The sequence below is a fragment of the Cariama cristata genome, unplaced genomic scaffold, assembly GCF_000690535.1.
Source record: "Cariama cristata isolate BGI_N322 unplaced genomic scaffold, ASM69053v1 scaffold27539, whole genome shotgun sequence".
Classification (NCBI taxonomy): domain Eukaryota; kingdom Metazoa; phylum Chordata; class Aves; order Cariamiformes; family Cariamidae; genus Cariama; species Cariama cristata.
The window spans coordinates 38,225-57,701 of NW_009637913.1; the positions used below are offsets into that span (position 1 = coordinate 38,225).

General features: G+C 38.7%; 1 protein-coding gene across 1 annotated transcript; it reads right to left on the minus strand.

Annotated features, from left to right (window-relative positions):
• Window positions 1–4,476: 4,476 nt before the first annotated feature.
• Window positions 4,477–18,685, minus strand: LOC104168076 (fanconi-associated nuclease 1-like; the record flags this gene model as incomplete). Its single annotated transcript, XM_009708532.1, is given in 14 exon segments — window positions 4,477–4,569; window positions 4,620–4,847; window positions 5,701–5,829; window positions 6,249–6,443; window positions 7,909–8,012; window positions 8,593–8,761; window positions 9,787–9,951; window positions 12,092–12,211; window positions 12,935–13,043; window positions 14,128–14,259; window positions 14,772–15,005; window positions 17,335–17,374; window positions 17,377–17,526; window positions 18,545–18,685. Coding segments are annotated over 13 exon segments (1,826 nt in total), but the record flags the coding sequence as incomplete, so codon positions are not given.
• Between the last annotated feature and the right edge of the window lie 792 nt (window positions 18,686–19,477).

The following is a 19,477-nucleotide window of genomic DNA, read 5'->3' on the forward strand; positions in this document are numbered from 1 at the left end:
GAAATCTGGGAATGAACTATTTTATCAGATTGCCTCTTCAGGAAGAGTACTTATAAGCATACATACATACTAATGTTCTGTGAGTTGATCACCCTACATATGTGTTAATGCACTGTGTATCCGGGGGGTGTGTGTGTGTGTGTTCCCTTTTCTTTCTCTCCACAAAATGTATTCATTAACAATTAGTCAGATTTGTGCTCTTTGTCAGGAGCTTGACTTTAGGCTATAGGAACAAACTTCAGGACAATGCACTGTTAACCTTAAAACATTTACTGTAGATATGGTATTGTAGTAGCTTTAGAAGTGCCTTTAATTGGGAGGAACCGGTAGCAAGATTACTCTAATGCAGCTGACAATGCCCTCTCCCCCCCGCCCCCGCCCCAAGTTTTTACAATAGATTGTGATGCTAAGGTCTTGTTCCATCCCCTGCCTCCCCCTCTCCATTTCTGGAAATAACAGGCGACCAGCTCGAGAGACAGCAGGTTTTTCCTCTTTAAGGTTAAGCTTGTTTGTAAGTCTCACGAGAGCCTCACACTTTTTATCTAAGCACCTCAGATACTCAGCATTATATATCCCTCCACAGGTCCTCATCCCTGCTGACCCTTTCCTCATCCCATTGTAGGATGGGAAGTAGCTTTCAGCAGAATTCGTACTTAAGACCTACTGGGTTGCAGAAAGGTGGACAGACTCCAAGTGGCCAAATCCATGAGGGCTGCTAGTGCTGTCGTCACTTGTAAGCAGGTGCTGGAAGAAGAGTGGTGCCTTCTTTTTTACATACATGCATGTCCATACGGACGGTGCAATGGATGAGCGCTGCCTGAGGGAATTAAATCCAAAAGCCTCCCTCTGCTTAGGGCAGCAGCCTCCTCTTTGCTCTAAAACCTTTTAAATGATACCTCTCCCCTGGATGCTGTGCCAGAAAAAGCCTCAAGTTTCATAGGGAGAAGAGCAATAGAGTAAAGTATACTGGGAGGGTGTCATTTGCATAGGTTAAGGCTTCTGGCAACTACCTTCTCTTAACAGTGAGGCTGTATTTTCTGTTGATTTCTGTGTAGAACACAGACGCCACTGAAACAACACTGAGCCTCTATTCAGGTGTTGACTTGCAAGTTAAGGCAGCGAAGGCCGCCTCTGATACGCTAGAAGCTTTGCTCAGTTATTGGTGGGGAGGGAAGCTGTACGATGATAATACACGGTATATTAGAGTTTAAAAAAAAAAGGCAGGGAAGGATAGGATTTGGAGCTCTTCATTTGTTTGTAAAACCAAACTGGTCTTCGGCACAGCCTAAATCACACTGTGGGTTTTGGATGTCTAAGACTGCCCAAGTATTTATTTTAGAGAATATGCATCTGGAGTGGCCTTATAGGTGCAAGCTGTGTGTTAGAAAAGTCCAGTGCATACAGGACGCTATTCTCCCCAGGCTAAAAATTCCCTAACCTACAAAGCTGTTGGGGGCACTGGGTATGCTGCTTTCTCGCACTGCTTCGTTTGGTGGGGATCAGTGGGCAGTTTCATTGTAAAGGTGAGCTAATGGGAGAGGGGCGGGGCAGGGGGAGACTTCCCTTTTTAACTAACCAAACCCCCAAAAACCCGTTTTTATGCAAAGAAGCTGAGTGTGTCTGCGCGTGCGTGTGCATGCAGACATGCACCTGCATGTTATGACATAATGCCAGATTTGTTCTAGTCAACTGTTTGTGAGGAAAAAACGTGTATTCGCCTCAATTGCCTAATTATGCTGCAAGACGGTCTGAACATGTTAAATGGTCCACAAACTAGTTGCGTTTATTTACAAGCTTGCTGGAGCAGTCATCTATCTTGTTCAATTCATTATTCAACTGTTTGTATTAATTTGCTTTTGTGATTTTTTTTTTTTCATTAGCTTACTGCTTTCCCTGACCTGATACTTGACATAAAAGACCTCAACCTGTGTGCTTAGTGTCTTTTGGTACCAATTCTTTTTCTTTTTAAAATTCAGTTAAAATATGGTGTCTTTTTCTTTTTTTTTCCTTAAAAGTATAACTTTTTTTGGTTAAAAGGTACCAAAAATGTGTAAATAAATTGCTCCACACAGGCAGCTGGTGGAATATAAAAAAAATAAATTAAAGTTTAGGCTAGTACCCTTTGGGGGAAAAAATGGGTACTATATTTAAACAGGATTGTCTTTTATAAGGAGATTTCAGACATTTTTACATTTCAGCTCTAAGATGTGTACAGATGCTGCAGATGGGCTTTGTATTTTATATATATAGCATGGGAGGGGGTTAAAAATAATATGCCTTTATAATAAACAAAACCTGTCTAAATATCTATTTGCCAAACAGACTTAAAAAGAAATTTTACACAGTTCAAAAAGGGGAGTTAGGCAAGCAAAGGCTGAGATGGCGATGGGCATGGGGGAGGAGAGACGGGGGCACCTCCTGCAGGGAGGGTGGGGAGGGGAGGTAGACAAGGTTCTGCCGCCTCTTCGCGGGGGCTTTGCCTTCTGAGGAATCTGAACAACTACTGTGTGTCTGTGTGTATGTGCGCATGTATGCCTGCGTACGTTGTTTCTTCCTCTTAAGTTAAACATCTTACTTTTTTTGATTTACTTTTGAGAGACAGGTACTAAATGTTAAGTTTAAAATACTCTCCACTCTGCACAGTTGCCTTATTAATAGTCAGTAGGGACTGCTCTGACATCTTCAGTAACTTTCAAAAGTAGTTTTGGGGTGTGAGTACGTATCTTTAACGTGTGTGTACAGAATACTGACATACGAGTGTGTATATTTGTGTGTGTGTGTATATATGTACACAATTTCAAATTTTAATTTCTGTTCACCATTTAAAACAAGATACTGTTAATGCCATTTTGGTGTTGCAAGAGTAGAAAAACTACCAAGGAGCTTATCTGGTTTTTTGTCTGTTTCTAGAAAATGTGCACTATTTTGGCTGTTACTGGCTGTTTTATCATGACTTTCGTATTACACTGTAAACCACGCGAAAAAAGGGGTGCGGGAAGTGGAAATGTGAAACGCTGGTTGATAGGGTTATGTACCTCCAGTGTCATTAATTACTGCGCGGTAGAGCTTACTGTAGACTTAGTGATCGTGGTAGTACAACTTTATTCACCATTTACTGCCATGATTCAAAGAAATTTATTTCATTCCAGAAATGCATTGCGAAGTGTGTGTTCGTGTGTCTATGTCTACCCAGGCCTGCACGTGTGTTTAACGTGCACCTGCCTGCAATACCACTTTGATATTAACTGCCTTGTATTTTTAATGAAAACGTAGCAAGTGGGGCAAAGGTTCTGGCTTACTCTCAGACGGAAAGGCATTAAAACCAAAAAATTTCTAACATATATCTAAGTAAGCAAAGGATGAAATCTTAAGTTTGCCTCTAACGTAAGAGATGGAAATCTGTACCTCAAGTTGCTCTAGGCAGTAGGTTTCTAATGCTGTTGCTGTGATGGTTTAGAATTCACTATTTCAACTGAAACTAAAACCTTTGTGCCTGATAACGATTTATTGAGTATAGCAGCAGTGCCAGGAAGATTATAAAATCCTGATACTGAGTTGTGAATGTGAAGTAAATTAGACTAAATAAAAGTTCATACCTTTCCACAGCAAACTTCAGGTGGTTTTCTTTGACTTCCTCTAACAAAAAAACATAGCGGGGGCGTGTGTTTATTTTTTCCAAGAAAAGCGGGGACAGGATGCTGTAAAAAGATGATTAAGAAAAAAGATGTGCAAATAGTCTTAATTTCTCGCTACGTTCTATTACAGTGTCTGCTGCTTTATGGTAAGCAGATTTTCTGATACCAGGAAAACTTACTTAGTATGAGAATGAAGACCCCAGAGAAAAGATGTTGGCTATGTGTTAAAATTGAGCCAAACCCACAGGATTTTGGTGTCTTAAAAGAGAACTCATCCTTTTGGTTCCATTTCAATTGGCTGACTTATTTCTGAATGAGAAAACACATCAATTTACGTGGGGCAAAACTGACTATAATGAATGACACACTGCAAATGAGTGCAGGGATCTTGGCACTGAACAACTCCTCCCTACTACCAGAAATATTTCCCCTTTATACAGATAATACAGATACTCCCAACAGAAGGAGCTGTTCAGTTATCCTTTCATACATGGCAGCACATTAAAACAGCATTAAAAAAGAGTTTTATGCCTTACTTTATGCCATCATTCACCAGTTGTGGGTTTTTATATTAAAGCGAAAAACTGAAATACATGATACAAAGTGGGGACAGCTGGAGAACCACGCTGGTCCCGACAATCCTCCAGAGGCGCTGAACTTGCACCTGGCACAACAGAATGAACTCCGGCTACACAGGCAACATGGAAATGATCAGGACTTGATGCACCACATTCTTTATTGTAGAGGATGTTCTCAGTTGGTAGCAGTGTGATCGCAGCTGTTTCTCTTTACTGGGCAAAACCCCGAGATTACCTTTCATGGAATAAATTACAAATTTTGTACAGAAGAGAAAGGCTTTGTTCTTCTGAACACAAAATGGCATACAGTAAATCATACTGACAGTCTTCTCAAACTATTTTTAGAATGTCTTGTGCTAAAAATAGCTACAGTAATGTTCCAAGAAACCAGAATTTTAGAAGAAACTACTTTGAATAAGCAGCAGCTAGTCATGTGTGTGTCATGCCAGTTCCTTTAGAAACGCCCAAATTACCCATGTGATCAAGACCTCTGTTGTCAACTGAGGCGTTTACTCTTGCCTCCGACGGCTTGCACGTGACAAACTTCTACCGTAGCACCCAGCTTCTTCAGTTCGCTCAGCCAGACGATCTGCTTGTGGGACAGGCGATCGTTGGGGCCTTTCACTTCCACCAGCTACAAAAAAATGTGGACGATTAGCGGTGTGCCTGTGCAGGAACTGAAAGATCATTAACTTCCACTATAATAGAAGTATTATTTTGCAGCAAAAATATAACAAAAATAACATAGATTTAGCACAACAGAAGGCCGAGTTGGTGCTAAATTATTAAGCCATGCTCCAAAGTTTAACTGTAAGAGAATGCACTTTTGTGTAGTAAATATCCACCAAAACACCAACAGAGGCACTGGTGAATGAAGATACCACTTACTCAAAAATTGATCATCTGCAACCTCACCTGTTCCAGCTGCTACTGACAGCAACTTACTCAGATGTTCTAGAGAACTAATTTCTGCTCTTCAGCTCTGTTTTAGAAACACCTAACAAGTTGCTCCAGCAGCTGAGAGATGTCCAATAGGCTTCTAGTACCTATGCAGCTACCAGGCAAGACAAAAACCATCACTGTTTACTCCACTTTTGTAGCAGAGACAGACATAGTTGCTGTAGTCTCATATATTCAAGTTTTTATGTAAGTGGTGACATCAGCACCCCTTGCTGACAACAGTCAGAATGTCTATGACTGATTGATAACAGTTTCTTTACAGTAATTTTAATTGAAGATCTAGTCTACAACAATAACTAGCCACCTCTTGCTGTTTCTCATTATGCCCGTTAAAGCTACAGCAAAATGTGATGAAATGGCAGATAAACAGTCACCCACTAGTTGCCACAGCTGCTGGGCAGATGAGCAGCAGGTTTAACTCCACCACAAAGGGAAAATACAGTTTGTATGGGCTGACAACTGGAAGGTTTTATACCTAAGGGTAAGATCAGCTGAGCACTGAGTATTTCCATGATCTCCCAATATACCTTAAAGTGATTAGTGTGAGTACGCCACACAACCAGGTCAGGAAGGCCCCCTCTGCAATGGCGTAGATCTTTGGAAAGGCGCCTAAAAACACCGCTCAGAAACATTCCTCCAAGGCATGAGACAAGGCTCTGTAAGAGAAGTTTTGGTAGGTATTTTTTTGTTGTTGTTGTTGTTGTTATTGTTGTTTGGGTTTTTTTTTAAATTTCCTGTACAGCCATTTCCCAACTCTCCAAGAATAGTCTATGGCCTATCTTAGCGTTTTCTTTAGTCAAGTGTAACAAGACATTTAAGTAGATGTTACCGGCAGCAATTTCCCTGCTGTGTTCCCAACTACTGTTGCGGGAAAAACGACCCTATCATAACAGAGTAACAGTACCTGGGATTAGGGCAAACCGTGCTCAAGTCCCCACTCAACTCCTCCCTCCCACCACTAACCATCAGTCACGTCTCAGTGCCTCAGTACAAACTGTGAGCGCGCTATGGCCATGTGTGATTTAACGGCAAGCCTAATCAAAAAGCGTGCTCATTCTGGACAACAGCTACTTACCTGAACTTGCTGGAGAGAACTAAAACGCCCCCAGCTAACTAGTGCTGCTGCTTTTCCCTCCTGAGCGGTCCAGATGTCAGCGATCAACTTTGCCAGTGTCTCTGAGGAAGCTGCATGAAGCTGCTGGAGTCTGGCCTCAATGACATCCCTCCGGTTTTCATAGAAGCTGTCAGTGTATAAATCCAGGGGGAACGTCTGTATAAAAAGGTAAATGCAGCTCTCAGGAGTTGCCAGCAAAGTAGCAAGTCCAAGAATGACAATGCCCTACTTCATATTTTTCTTACATCTCAACTACAAATGCACTCAAAAATTGAGTCAATTTCACTTGAACATGTCCATCACATAAACCTTTATTAAATGGAAAAGATTTGCATATATTTTAACACCCAATGCTAGTGCAACAAATGCAGGCCACATCTTAGCCTGTGCTCTGTTGGCTTCTGACCTCTCAACAGAGGTTTCCTTTAACAGACAACAAAGGTTACCTGGTCGCCTAACTCCCCGAGCAGTAACATTCCACTCAGGGTCTGGAATCGGTGTCAAGCCTGCTCAGCTACAGTGAGCAGTTTGAGGTGCGAAAGGCAAAGCACTGATGAACCTGGGGCGTATCACTCAAGCTGCCTCAGAGAGCCTTATGCATAGCATTGAACACATTACTGGATAAAAGTCATAGCACCAATTATTCAATTTTGAACACACCATCTGAAAAAGGCTGTCAAGTAGTAGCTGAGTGCCAGTCACCTGGGGGGAGGTGGGCAGAAGACAAGAATAACCTGCATGTTTGACCTCTAAAATAAGACATTTCTACCTAAGAGCTCTCATACTGATACAAACCTATAATTTCTTACAGTACAAATAGATCCAGTTAAGGAAAACGATGGCACTGGCTGGTCTGCCTCTTGGCCAGGGTTCCAATTAGAAGCAATGAGTTACGGTGGAAGAAAAAAGGTAACTGTCTGTCTGGCCTTTTTTTAGTACTACAAATTTGAGATGTCTTTTTAGGGTTTTCTTAGCAAATGTCATTAAATGATCAAGTTTTCTAATTGCAATTATGAAAAAAAAAAACCTGTTTCTAGCTGTAATTTGTAGGCTGTAACACATTTAGCTAAAAGCCACAAGTTCACCTGGAATCATTAATCTTGGGGTGTGGCAGGGAGTTGTTAGGGTGGTGTTTGCATCTTTGACAAAAAAAAGGATGATCCCAAAAGCATAAACATGTTGGGGTGGAGCAGGTGGGGATGTTAATGAACGTGAGTTTAAAAATGTGACTTCCCTTTAAAGGCTATTGAAAAGAAACAGACCTTTTTTTTTTAATGGAATGCATCATCATCATCAGATGAGCTGAGCAATCCTACGGTATAGCAGTATTCTTCCACTGACTATAAAGGGAACTTTGCCCAGTGAGTTCAGCTATAGGACATTATAGCATTCAGCCAGATCAATCCCACCCTAGCTGACAGCCAATCCAGACTTACATAGCAATTAGTTACCGAGAGGCCCTTTAGTAACAAGCCTAATATAACAAATAATAAAACCAAGCAAACACCAAGATCTGTCTGGAAAGTCCCTCAGAATAAAATGTTAATCTAAGCCTGAATAAGAGTTTTTAACATGGTTACAGAATCTACAGCAAAGGGTAAAGAAAGCCTTTCAAAACTACCTGATAGGAATTTCTGAAAACGTCAGGTATGTCATCCATGAAAATGATATCCCACATTAGAATACCATACAGTGTAATAAATGTTGAGCCTTCTCCATGAATACCTAAAGGGCAAAATGTAATAAAAATGGAAACATTAATTTCCACAGCAATCTCATATGAAGAAGACGTACTAAATCATCATGATCCAAAACAGAAACATGCTATGTTCTGGTTTATACACAGCCAAAGTCAGTATATATTAACATTACAGCATCAAGTTTTAACTGCCGTTTATTACTTCCACAATTTGCTAATGCTTCCGATTTCCAGGCTACTGGCCTTCATTCACAGAGCAGGATTAAATTAGTACGCCCTGTCACAAATAAAGGCAAAAAGTAAGTTATCTTCTATGGACTAAAGAAGAAACATTAGGGTTTTTTTCATTAACACATTTCAAAACCACCTTAGGTATATGAAGGCAGCAAATAATTAAGGGCCAGGAAGCAGGTGAGGTGAAAAAAACATATTAGAGCAGTTTGGTAAGGAGATTATGTATTAGAGCTGTTTGGGAAGGAAACAGAATCAGACTAGAAACTGGCCTAATGAAATCAGCTAAAACTGGTCTATTAACTAAAATGCTTAGTAAATTGGTTCTTTACTCCCACAGTTATTTTACTGTACAAATAAAAAAGGTACTGTTACCCTGATCAAAACCATTCTGCCTGTAATGAGTTAACGCCAGCTCCTCAACTGAGCACATGACTGTGGATACACTGAAGTCTTCACCTCCTTCTTCATCACCAATGTCCTCCATTAGAAACACAGATTTTCCCATTCCCATCTGAGGACACATCTTTCCTTTGATTGTAACCTGAACATATTAAAAAAACTGGTTACTTTCCAGCATCACATTTAAAAAGCTTTAGCCTAGGTATATCAATCTCTCCTGAAACACACACATTACTCCATTTCAGTTTTCTTAAAATCAGAACTAGACCTGTTTCTAAAAATAAACTGAATAAAATTTAACCTGTTGTTATTCCTTCGAAATCATTCTTTTTAACTTTTATAAACTGGCAAATTTTTCAGGGGGGAAAAAAAAAAAAAAAAAGTCTAGCAAAAACGCTGGGCAGATGGGAATGTAGTCTTTCTATACGCAGGGCCAGGAAGAAAGAATACAGATGAACTGAGGAGACTGATTCTGGACTGAGAAAAAGAAGAGCTGTAGGGAGATATGCGGTGACGAGGCCAAGAGAGAAAGTGAGGTTCTGCTCTGACTTTGCCCAGATACAATTATCTTTGCAACAGCAGGGAAAAGAATGAGTTTTTTTAAAAATAAATAAATAAATAAAAATATCCATTTCAACATGATGCAAGTGCATCATAGTGCTTATTTGCATAGCACATATTTAGAGTCCATAACTCTGAAAGGTTACTTAAAAAAACTTGCAATCTTTTGAGCCATTTATCTAATGTTGACAACACACTAAGGTTACTATCACTTTTTCTTACACAGAGAAGGCTTGGCCTGAAGACAGCAGAGGCAATGCACTGACGATCAGTGCAGAAAGGTTCTGAGAGTGTTCCTGGTAAATTAGTGGCGTTTATAGCTGATTAGATTGATAACACACATTCAGTAAAGCAATGCAAATTAAATCAGTATGCAGCTAACTAACTTCAGCTAAGCAGCTGACCATTTCTTAAATAAGTAGAAATACTTGTTTACAAGAGGCTTTTGTTTTAGAAACACATTTGTATTCCTTTTCCTGCAGCACAAATAAGTCAGAGGCTGGTGCATAGCACGATACAACAGTCTCCCATATTATTTTTTCTTGTCAGAAGCAAAAAGACCTCATGAGTTGTTACTTCTCAGAAACCACCAGCAACTTTACATACATGTGTCACATCCTCCACAGCTATGACTGGCAGATCATGAAAGAGGCATCTGAACTGCTTGCAGCTTGGTGAGTCTCTGATTCGTAGGGCCCGCTGGTAGAGAGAGAGACGATGCCCAGTACGTACAAATGGGTCTGCCAGTCCATTTCTAATGCAGTCAATGGCCTAGCAAACAGCAAGGAACAAGCAACAATTGAGAAAGACCTACACACAACTGCCTGTTCTTACTAAGCCCAAAAGACCAACTAATTAAAGGAGCACAAAAATGTGAATGTAAAAAAAAACCAGCATGTAAGACAGGGTCTCCTTTCTTACTTATACACTGAAGTTCTAACTAGTAAGTAATATTTTGCACTAGTAGGCTTCTGGATTCAAATTTGCATTAGTACAGTAAAAAGAAATTACTCTCCATTTGTACTGATCAGTATAAGATTAAGGAAGTGTAAATTCTACATAAGTGACCATACATAAATTCTACATAAGTTGGTTCTAAGGTAAATCAGTTTAATATTTTTAAGCCAGCTTCTTAACAGCATGTAATACAGAAACAGAATGACCAGCTCAATTGTGCAAGAATGTACACACAGAACAAATCTTAGACCAATGCACTACTACACTGAAGAACATCCAGGGTCTAAATATGGACTCCAAAAATTAATTCAAATCATAGTTCTGACATACTCTCTTTCTGTGACTTGATGAAGGCACTTTGTCCTAAATTATAAATAAGGAACTGAGACTAACTCTTCCTTTGTACAACTTCTAATTCCAAATCTGGAAAAAGCCTGATATGGGGCTACAAGAAAAGACAACTGCAGATGCTTGACAGCCTATGATATTATTTCCTTTAAATAAACGTAGAGCATTAAAATGCAACTCAAAATATGGGCATTTTAACCCCAATTCTCAATAGCCTTAGTGAGGCAAGGAAGCAACACCAAGGAAAACAAAAAGTCATTCTCTGCTTATTTTAAATCACTCTACAACTGCTACTGTTCCTGGACTTAAAACATTTTTTTAATCTCTATTTTTCATTAGTCAGGTATCTTAAGTGTGTTTAATTAGATTGGTCATCTTTGTCTTTAGTTAAAAGCTGATTTTCAGTCTGCCCATACTTTGCTGTGACCTAAACAGTGCTACAGAATTTAATTTTCAATCATTGACAACCTTTCTCCTTTGTATGTAACAACAGACAGGAAAAATTGGACATCATCTCCTGTACTTACAAACCCTCAGACCAGCAGCTGCTACAACTACCATCTGCTGTTTCTTGCACGGAAAATTCATGGAGCTGCATTTGAGCCCTAAAATGAGTTGGACAGTGGCTTCTATGCCTTGTGGCTCTTGAAAAGAAAGTTTGTGAAAAGCCAGTGATGGCTCACAAGGAATTCAAAGGCGAAACCTATACTACAGCTTGCAGTTTTCCCTGGTTCCTTTATATTCTGCTGCAGAAATCTTTTTCACCCTACTGGTGTGTGTGTGTGTCCTACTGGAAGGGAAGAGACAAAAGTTTCAGCAAAAGCTAAGATTACCTCAAAACCTCTTCTCTGCTCCTCTGCCTTCCTAAGAACATTAAACAGAGCAGGATGAACACAGACTGTAAGACATGCTACGTCTAAAATGATTAATGTTACTCTTTTTACCAATCTAAGGATGGTCAGTTACAGTTTCTCCTGTAGGACCATGGAAATAGTTTAAATTTGCTGTTAAAGACCGATAACCCTACCAAAGCTGTGTACAAGTAACAGCTTAGACATGGAGTTGTCTACTGCTTGATGCCTTACAGTAGAAACCCCACACCAAAACTGGTCCAGATATGGAAGACAATCTTCTCCCCACTAGCAACAGTTAGCCAAGGACTTAGTTCTCTCAATTTTTTATTTGAAAACATTAAAAACCTCCTTCTGATCATGTTTGTTTTTTTCATTCCAGATATGGCCTCATCCTGACTCAGGATCAGAAGCAGACGTGTTTACTGCAAGAGGTTTCTCTGCTTCTCACACATTAGGCAAATTTATAAGGTAGAACAGAAAGGAAGATGTTGCCCGATAACTCCATACAATCCTTCATGCCAAACATGTTTTTCTATGCAACAGAAAAAAGCAGGCCAACCAAGGACGAGGGTACATTCAATATTCAATTTCTTAGGAGAAACTGGTTGCCTGACCTTGGGATTCCTACCAAAATCAGCATTTTTAGGAGAGCCTACCCTGCTGTTCTTCTCATATGAAATGTTTTAAAAAATGTTTTCAGACAACGGCGGCAGTGTTTCCAGCTTTACAGCATGCAGCTGTGAAGATGATACCTTCTTAGTGTTTTTCAGGTGCTGATGTAAATTCAGAGCCAGGCGATCCCACCACCGCCCTCTGCTGTCAGCACAATACACGTCCTGAGACAGAAGGGTCTGCAGCTCCCGCACCGCCTCCTGGAGCAACAGGATTGTATCTTTATTAACTGAGTTGTTAGAACACCAAGTTGAAGTTTCATTATATAATTAGCCTGTCACTTTCCCCTCTTATTACTGGGTACTATAAAACTTTGTCTCTGCACAATTCAAACCCCATTTTCACTCCAGCACTCAAGGTATTCAGGTGCATGGGTGTATCTTAAAAACTCCAGAAAAGATATATTTTTACATAAACTTAAGGGTTAGCTGCCTTTCTATATTCCTTATCGTCTATAAAAAAAGACCTGAATATTACTTCTTGCCTTTCTGCAGAGGCAAAGTCTTTTTCAGAATAATCTGGTTTGCTTTAACATGTAAGTCAGAGGCCTTTGGAGATGTTAGCTCCTAAGGCGAAGAGGCAGGGTTATAACAGAAGACTTTCCCGAGATTTTCTTATTTAAAACCAATAACCAAATCTAGTGAAACACAGATACCTTTAAATAACAAAACAACAATGTATCAGCAACAGTCTTATGGTATATTACATATGGTAAATCTCCAAAGCATAAGCAGAGATCAAAACAATTTAACACTTCCTAAAGCAGGAAGAAAAAAAGGCTCTTTTTTTCCTTAAAACAACTTGTTAAGAGAACTGTAGGAAGTCCTGGCAAACACTGTCATCATTTTCCAGCCACATCAGAAATGTGATTTGATGTACAACGCTACATTAAACATGTATTCCTATGCACTTCATGACTTTACCTCATACATGTGAAGTCTCTGCAAAATTTCAACACCTTGAGAAAGGATTCTTGTATACACCCAGCCAACTGTGAAATGTCGCAGATACTCAGGTAAAACCTTGTGATAGCTGAAAAATAAGAGCAACTCAGATCAATTTAATAATGGCAATTTAAATTCTTAAAATTCTCTAAGAATACTTATACCTAAATAATTTACAAAAATTAAATGCCTTCTACATCAAAATTGAACTGAAATGAGTATCCCAGTTGCAAAGTCAAGAACCCAAAGGTAAAAAAAATAGTTTAGCTGAGGTAGCAGGTGCAAGCTGCACTTGCAGAGCACACTTGGGTTTCAACAGCAGTTAGTTAACAAGTTTGATATCAGATGCAAACCAATAATTTATTACACCATGTTTTGTTACTGCCAACTTGTTCTCATAATTCAGAAGGTTAACTTCAGAAACACAGCTGAACAAAAAGGCTAGAACAGACATTTCCTGCCATAAAAGACTAACACCCTTTGAATGTCTTATTGAAATGAAAATATGTTTCTCCACTGTCTTCAGTATGAAATGGAATGGATCTCCAAATGACCCTCTATGAATATTATTTTAAATTAGTTGCCATGAAAAGGAATATAATGCCAAACTTAAGGCTTTAATTTTTGATCTATCATTAAGCCAGAAAACAAAATGATTGAAATAAAAACTGATGAAGGATGCTTCAAAAACAATACACCTTATTTCAGTTCTCAGATCTCTAGTAACATCTCCTGGATGACACCCACTTGGAAGTTTGAAGAGATGAATAACCCAGTATGTTTTCCCGTAACATTTGCAACATTCTTTTGTTCACAGTGAATTTTAAATTCTCCTTATTGCTATTTGTCTAAAAGCCATAAAAACAAACTATGACAAGGGAAAAATAAGGTTCTCCTGCACTGGCAGACAGAACAGAAATGTTTTAGTGCTTTATCCATGCCTCCTAATTCATTCCCAAGGTTTTATAAAAAAGGCCTTTTCATATAATTACTTAAAAGCTAAACAAGCAATCAGGAAGTTCAAAGCTTTCAAGAACATTAAAGCTTCTAAATTTATCAGGCTTAAATAATATCACTAGTTTAGAAGCCTCTCTCAGAAGGAAAAGTACCAAAAGTAAGATAATATACTTAATAGTTTCATATGAACACTAGGCTAGTTTCCAGTTTACTACCTCAAAGACGGGTGATTTTTCAGTTCGTTCCAGGTTTCTTTAGCACACATATATAGATGATTAGCTTCTTCCCAGTTCCCATTTACCATTGCAGTGGCTATATCATTTGACAGATAAGCAGCAGTTGCATATCTAAGGGAAAAAAACCAAAATAACTGTATTAGGCTCAAAAAGCATTTACAGTTAAAAGAAATCAATTCCTCCATATGATTATCTTTTAAACACTCCCTTCCAGTCTCCAAAGACATTGAATCATGCAGTCAACTTTATTCTTAATCTTGTAGGATCAGCAGAGTTTACACTAGCAGGGTACATTATGTTTAAAATTACTTATGAACTAGAGAACGTATTTTTTGTTTTGTTCAGAGTCCATTCTAATAATTATCACAGCAAATGAAAAAACAACTTTCATCAGCAGATGATCATGAAGCAAATAAATTCGCTATTTTGGTTCAAAATGCAAGCCACTGTGAATTACAAGTCCTACCTAGATACAAAAGTGCATTCTAAATCATTGCAAAAGTGCACTTCTACCTATTTACATCTGGTGTTCTACATGATGAACTCTTATTTGCCTACACAAGTACTGCAGTAAAGCTTTTCTAGAAATAAAGAGATTTCCAAACTGCCAAATCTCTCCCTACCTGATAAGATCTTCTCTGTCCTGGAAGACCTGTGTTTTCCTATTTACAGTGTAACTCGGGAATACCATACGTCCCATGTTTACCATAAGGACTGTGGAGAGCTGGCCTTGACCAGCACTACCAGCTTCTTCGTCCTCCATTGACTCAGACAGTGAAAATAGCAGCAGGATTCGAGAAAAGACAGCCCGAGGGCCTTTACAGACCCTGACAGATTTTCCAGCCAGGTCCTTCACCCTGGAAGGACAAATAAATTATAACAAATGGATTTTACCATAACTTATAAAAATTTAAATATATTGAATGAAGTATGAGAATAATTTGGTTTTCAAGCCAATTATGTGTAAACTTGATTTTCCTGGAAAGAAGCAGCTTGAGAAACTATATAGTGCATGTAACATCTAGTGAAAAGCCAAAGAAATGCATTAACTAATAAAAAGTTTTAGGCCCAAACTTCAAACAGAAGAGAATTGGAACTAACTGCCCTTTGGGTGCAGCCACTCCTGTTGCTATGCCAGGCAGTACCAACAAGGAACAAGATATGATTTGCTGTTAGCGCAATGTTTACAGTTTGAGATCCCTTGTTTTAGGCTATCTCCATTAGCACATCTTCATTCAGCCTTTTCATACAAGACAAGATTTCTGTTACTTGTCAACAGGACAGCACAGATTTAAAACACAATTTTCTCTGATCTCATCGGGTAACTAGTATTTCAGCTGTCAACTACAGCAAAGAGCATTACATTTCCAAAGTTGATGTGGCCAAGCAACTTATCAACCCCTTTTCTTGGAGTAGGGAGTAAGCCAGCACCGAGGACTTTTTTGGATAACTCATTTTCCCAGGTTCCTTTCCATCTCCTGGACACATTTTTTTCTAGCCTTCCTTTGTATAGTTTAAGCTAATATTCTGAAAACAATTTAGTTTCTGAGATATTTATACAAATTATGCATCATCACATAGTTCAAATATCTAGTATCAAAGAGAAAAAGTGAAATCTCAAGTGATACAACATATTTTCATACTGAAGTCTTCTATACCTGGATTAGAATGAGGAAACAACTGCAATTCCTTAATTTAAAACATCCTTACTTATCACAAAGTCCCAACATCCTCTAACACAAGATAATTATGGCTGTGGCTATGATCACTTCAGCTGTTTTCCTGCAGACCAAATGAAGTGCCATGCTACTGGAGACAATGACACCAGTGTGAAATACTATTTTTAACAGAATGGGAACCACTAGAGCTCCTGTTGTATTCCGAAAATAGCAAAGACCAAATAAAACTACTTTAACGAAGCTAACTATACTAAGCAAACCTCCCAGTTGTGAAGCTCTGCAAGCCCACCACTAAACCAGCGTTAGGCCTCTCTTTTGGCATAAGGAAAGAAGACCTTACTGATTCATGTAATAGCAATTCTTCATGGAGGGATTTTAAAGTTCTTCTTCCAATACTAGATCCCTTTTAATACAGCAATTTTGTGGAGAATCACATGATAGATTTCAGGGGGGAGTATCTGTCCAATAAACATAGCTATGCAAAACTTGACAAAGCTTTGTATCTCTCTCATTTGAAAAAGAATATCACAGGAAACACAAATTATGTTATCAAAGCAAACGCAGTACAACCACTATCTGTCAGCTTTCTATCCAACCTGCATTTTGTACAGAAAGGATTCCACAGTTGCTGAGTTCGTACCCTAGCTCCCCAGCCTACTAGACAAGCTAACTGCTACACAAGCTAACTGCTAGACAAGCAACCTTTGTTTACAGGCATCATTATTCAAACAGTTACTTTTTGGTATCAGTTACAAAGACAGGTAACTGCATACGAAAGCTTATAAATTCCAGAACTGACTTGTACCTAGCACCAGTAACCTGGCTATTACTTTAGTCCAAATTCCTAGATTTTTTGTGGATATTCTAGCTACAGATGCAGCCCTAAACACCAATAATGGTAATGCTGTAATCACTCCTGTTAGGGCAGAATGACACCTTAAACCTAAATCTGGACCCCAGAAGACCTGGAAGTCAAGGGCATCCGCTATACATAGCTGTGGAAAAAAAATCACAGGAAAGAAAGAACACTTTTTCCAGCAAACAAATCTTTTCCCTTTAAAAATGCTGCCAAAAAGGAGGCTCTATGCTAAAGTACAAAAAAGTCAATCACAAAAAAAGAGATTATTGCTCCCCTCTAATTCTACTAAAAGAGCTCACTCAGCAAACAAACATCAGATAGTTGCTTTAATAGGGAATGGCTTTTCCTATGTCTTCCTAGATGTTTTTCTGCACTGATTTTGCTTTAAATAATTCAGAAATGTTTCTCTGTATAATTGAGTAACTTTGGAGATAGGTAATCATGCCCAGAGCTGAAAAGTATGGCGTAGTTTAAAAAAAAAGTCTACTGTTTACCCTTCTGTTGACCCACTATGATTCAAAATTTAATGCTGCCCTTTTTTCTTCATAAATTTAGTAAATGCATTCCTCTCTTCAAAAGGCATCTAGATTGAGTCCTTTGAAGCATAACTTACATTCAACTGCAAAATTTAACTATAAACAGAGTTACCTTTTTAAAATCACTTTCCCAATACCAGCCTGACTCCTAAAACTGAACGTTGTTTTGCCAACCTCAGAAAATCATCCACAAGTTGCTGTTTCTGACCATTTGGGTTTGGCAAGTGAAAGATCTTTGCTAATGTTTTTAGCTCAGGGGCTGAAAGCAAATCCAACCCTTCACACAGGTCTTCCAGTTCAGATTCTAAAAGTAAAATGATCCACATAAAATTATTATGTGTTATACATCCACACTCAAGCAACAGCTCAAAGTATAGTACATTCATATAACCTAGTACTAATCAAATCATTCAGATTCTTCTAACATGTACTATCAATGCTAGCTGGTTCAGCTTGAAATTCATTCTCTTCACAGGTCCAGTTTGATGGAATGGAATAATCAGAAAAAAAATCCCTTTGCAACTTCAAAACAAAAGCAAATATAAAGAAATTCTACTGAGTTCCAAAAAAACGCTGTTGAGAAAAACTTGTCTTCCTGATGATTAAAACTTTGCCCAATGCAAAAAACAGAAGTGCTGCCAGGGAGCAGGAAGAGCAGAGCTGCTCAACAAGGGTGAATGAGCCAGGAGTCAAGAGTGACCACAGCACTGGCAGTGTCCTCACCAACCCTGGTGCAGTCCCACCATAAATGAACAGAATTGGCAGAGCAAAAACCCCGATAAGAGATTCCACTGGCAGTCCCAGAAAAGGCATGATGATGAATCAGGCACAGGGTCGATCTAAGAGACGAGCAGGCCTAAGACTAGAGACAAGACTATAATTTACATCGGAGATCCATGAACAGTACATGGCCACAGACAAGACTGGAAACAAACACCTGCTGCATTGGCTGGAGGTCCAGCCAGCCAGGGACAGATGAGGCCAGGGACAGGGTGCCTGCAAGACAGCTCAGGGCAGTACTGAAGGATATTAAGTACAGCTCCTGCACCAATGCACAGAGGCTGCGCAGGTCAGCGTCTGAGATGAGGCTGGTGAGGGCAAGTAAGGCCTCCAGCTGCACCTATAGCTCTCCCCATTACCTAATTTGCACCAACTGCTTTTATTATTAATGTAACACAACACAACTCATCTACCTGAAAACTTTATTCTGCTCCTCTAATTCTCTTAAGGCACAGATAAGAATGTAGTGCATTAAACTCTAACATGACACAACCGCAGATATTATTTGTAATACTTTGAACATTTATTAATGCTGGCCATACCTGTTTGCAGAAATCTGGCTTCAGCCAGTTCTTCAATTATTGGTAATAAATCCATACTTATCTCTCCATACTCTATTTTGTTCACTTTTAACCAGTTCAGCTTGCGTTGAAAAAGTCTCACATATAACTTCTGCCCAGCAACTGCAAATTTTATTTAAAGCAGGGAAAGATAAAAAAGAAATTAAATTCTAAAACATAGTACTATGCATAATCACTACCTTACCAAGAAAAATTACTTTGATGCAGATATCCTCTAAAACACATTTTAAATCTGCCCACGTTCTTCAAGCAGACTTGGTAAAATACCAGAACTTACCTTTCCAAGTAATTGTTGCTCATTAGAATGTTTAAGTTTCGTAGGTAGAAAATTATTACATTGTATTTTGTAGGTAATGAACATTGCTAAAATGCATTTTGGACAGGCTTACCCTTTAAGAAATAATTTGTTTTCTAGGAAAAGACAACTTCATTTTTCAAACTCTGCATATTTTAATGTTAAATACGTCTTTTTGCTTTCTTTAACACTCATTCAATAACCATTTGATTCAGGGGAATAAAATTAGCTCTGGTCTGACAGAATGATTTCATAATCACAGAATATCTCTGTGTAGTAGTCTTCAGATTCCTATTTTTCCAAAGATAAGCTTTATTTTCCTAATATAGCTACTGAAAATAAGGGTAAAAACCCTCCTATGGATTTGATTTTTATCAGGGAAGCGGTCTCTTAAAGTACCTTTCTAAAAAGCTTTTAAAATACTAACAATGCTGAAACTGAACAAAATAGCTTAATAAATCTTAGCTGAAAATAGTCTAGCTATTGTTACTACATTCAGCATACTTTTGAATACTTAATTCATCCCTCATTAACTTCTGATTTTTTTATCCCTGTGTCCTGGTTTCAGTTGGCATAGAATTAATTTTCTTCCTGGTAGC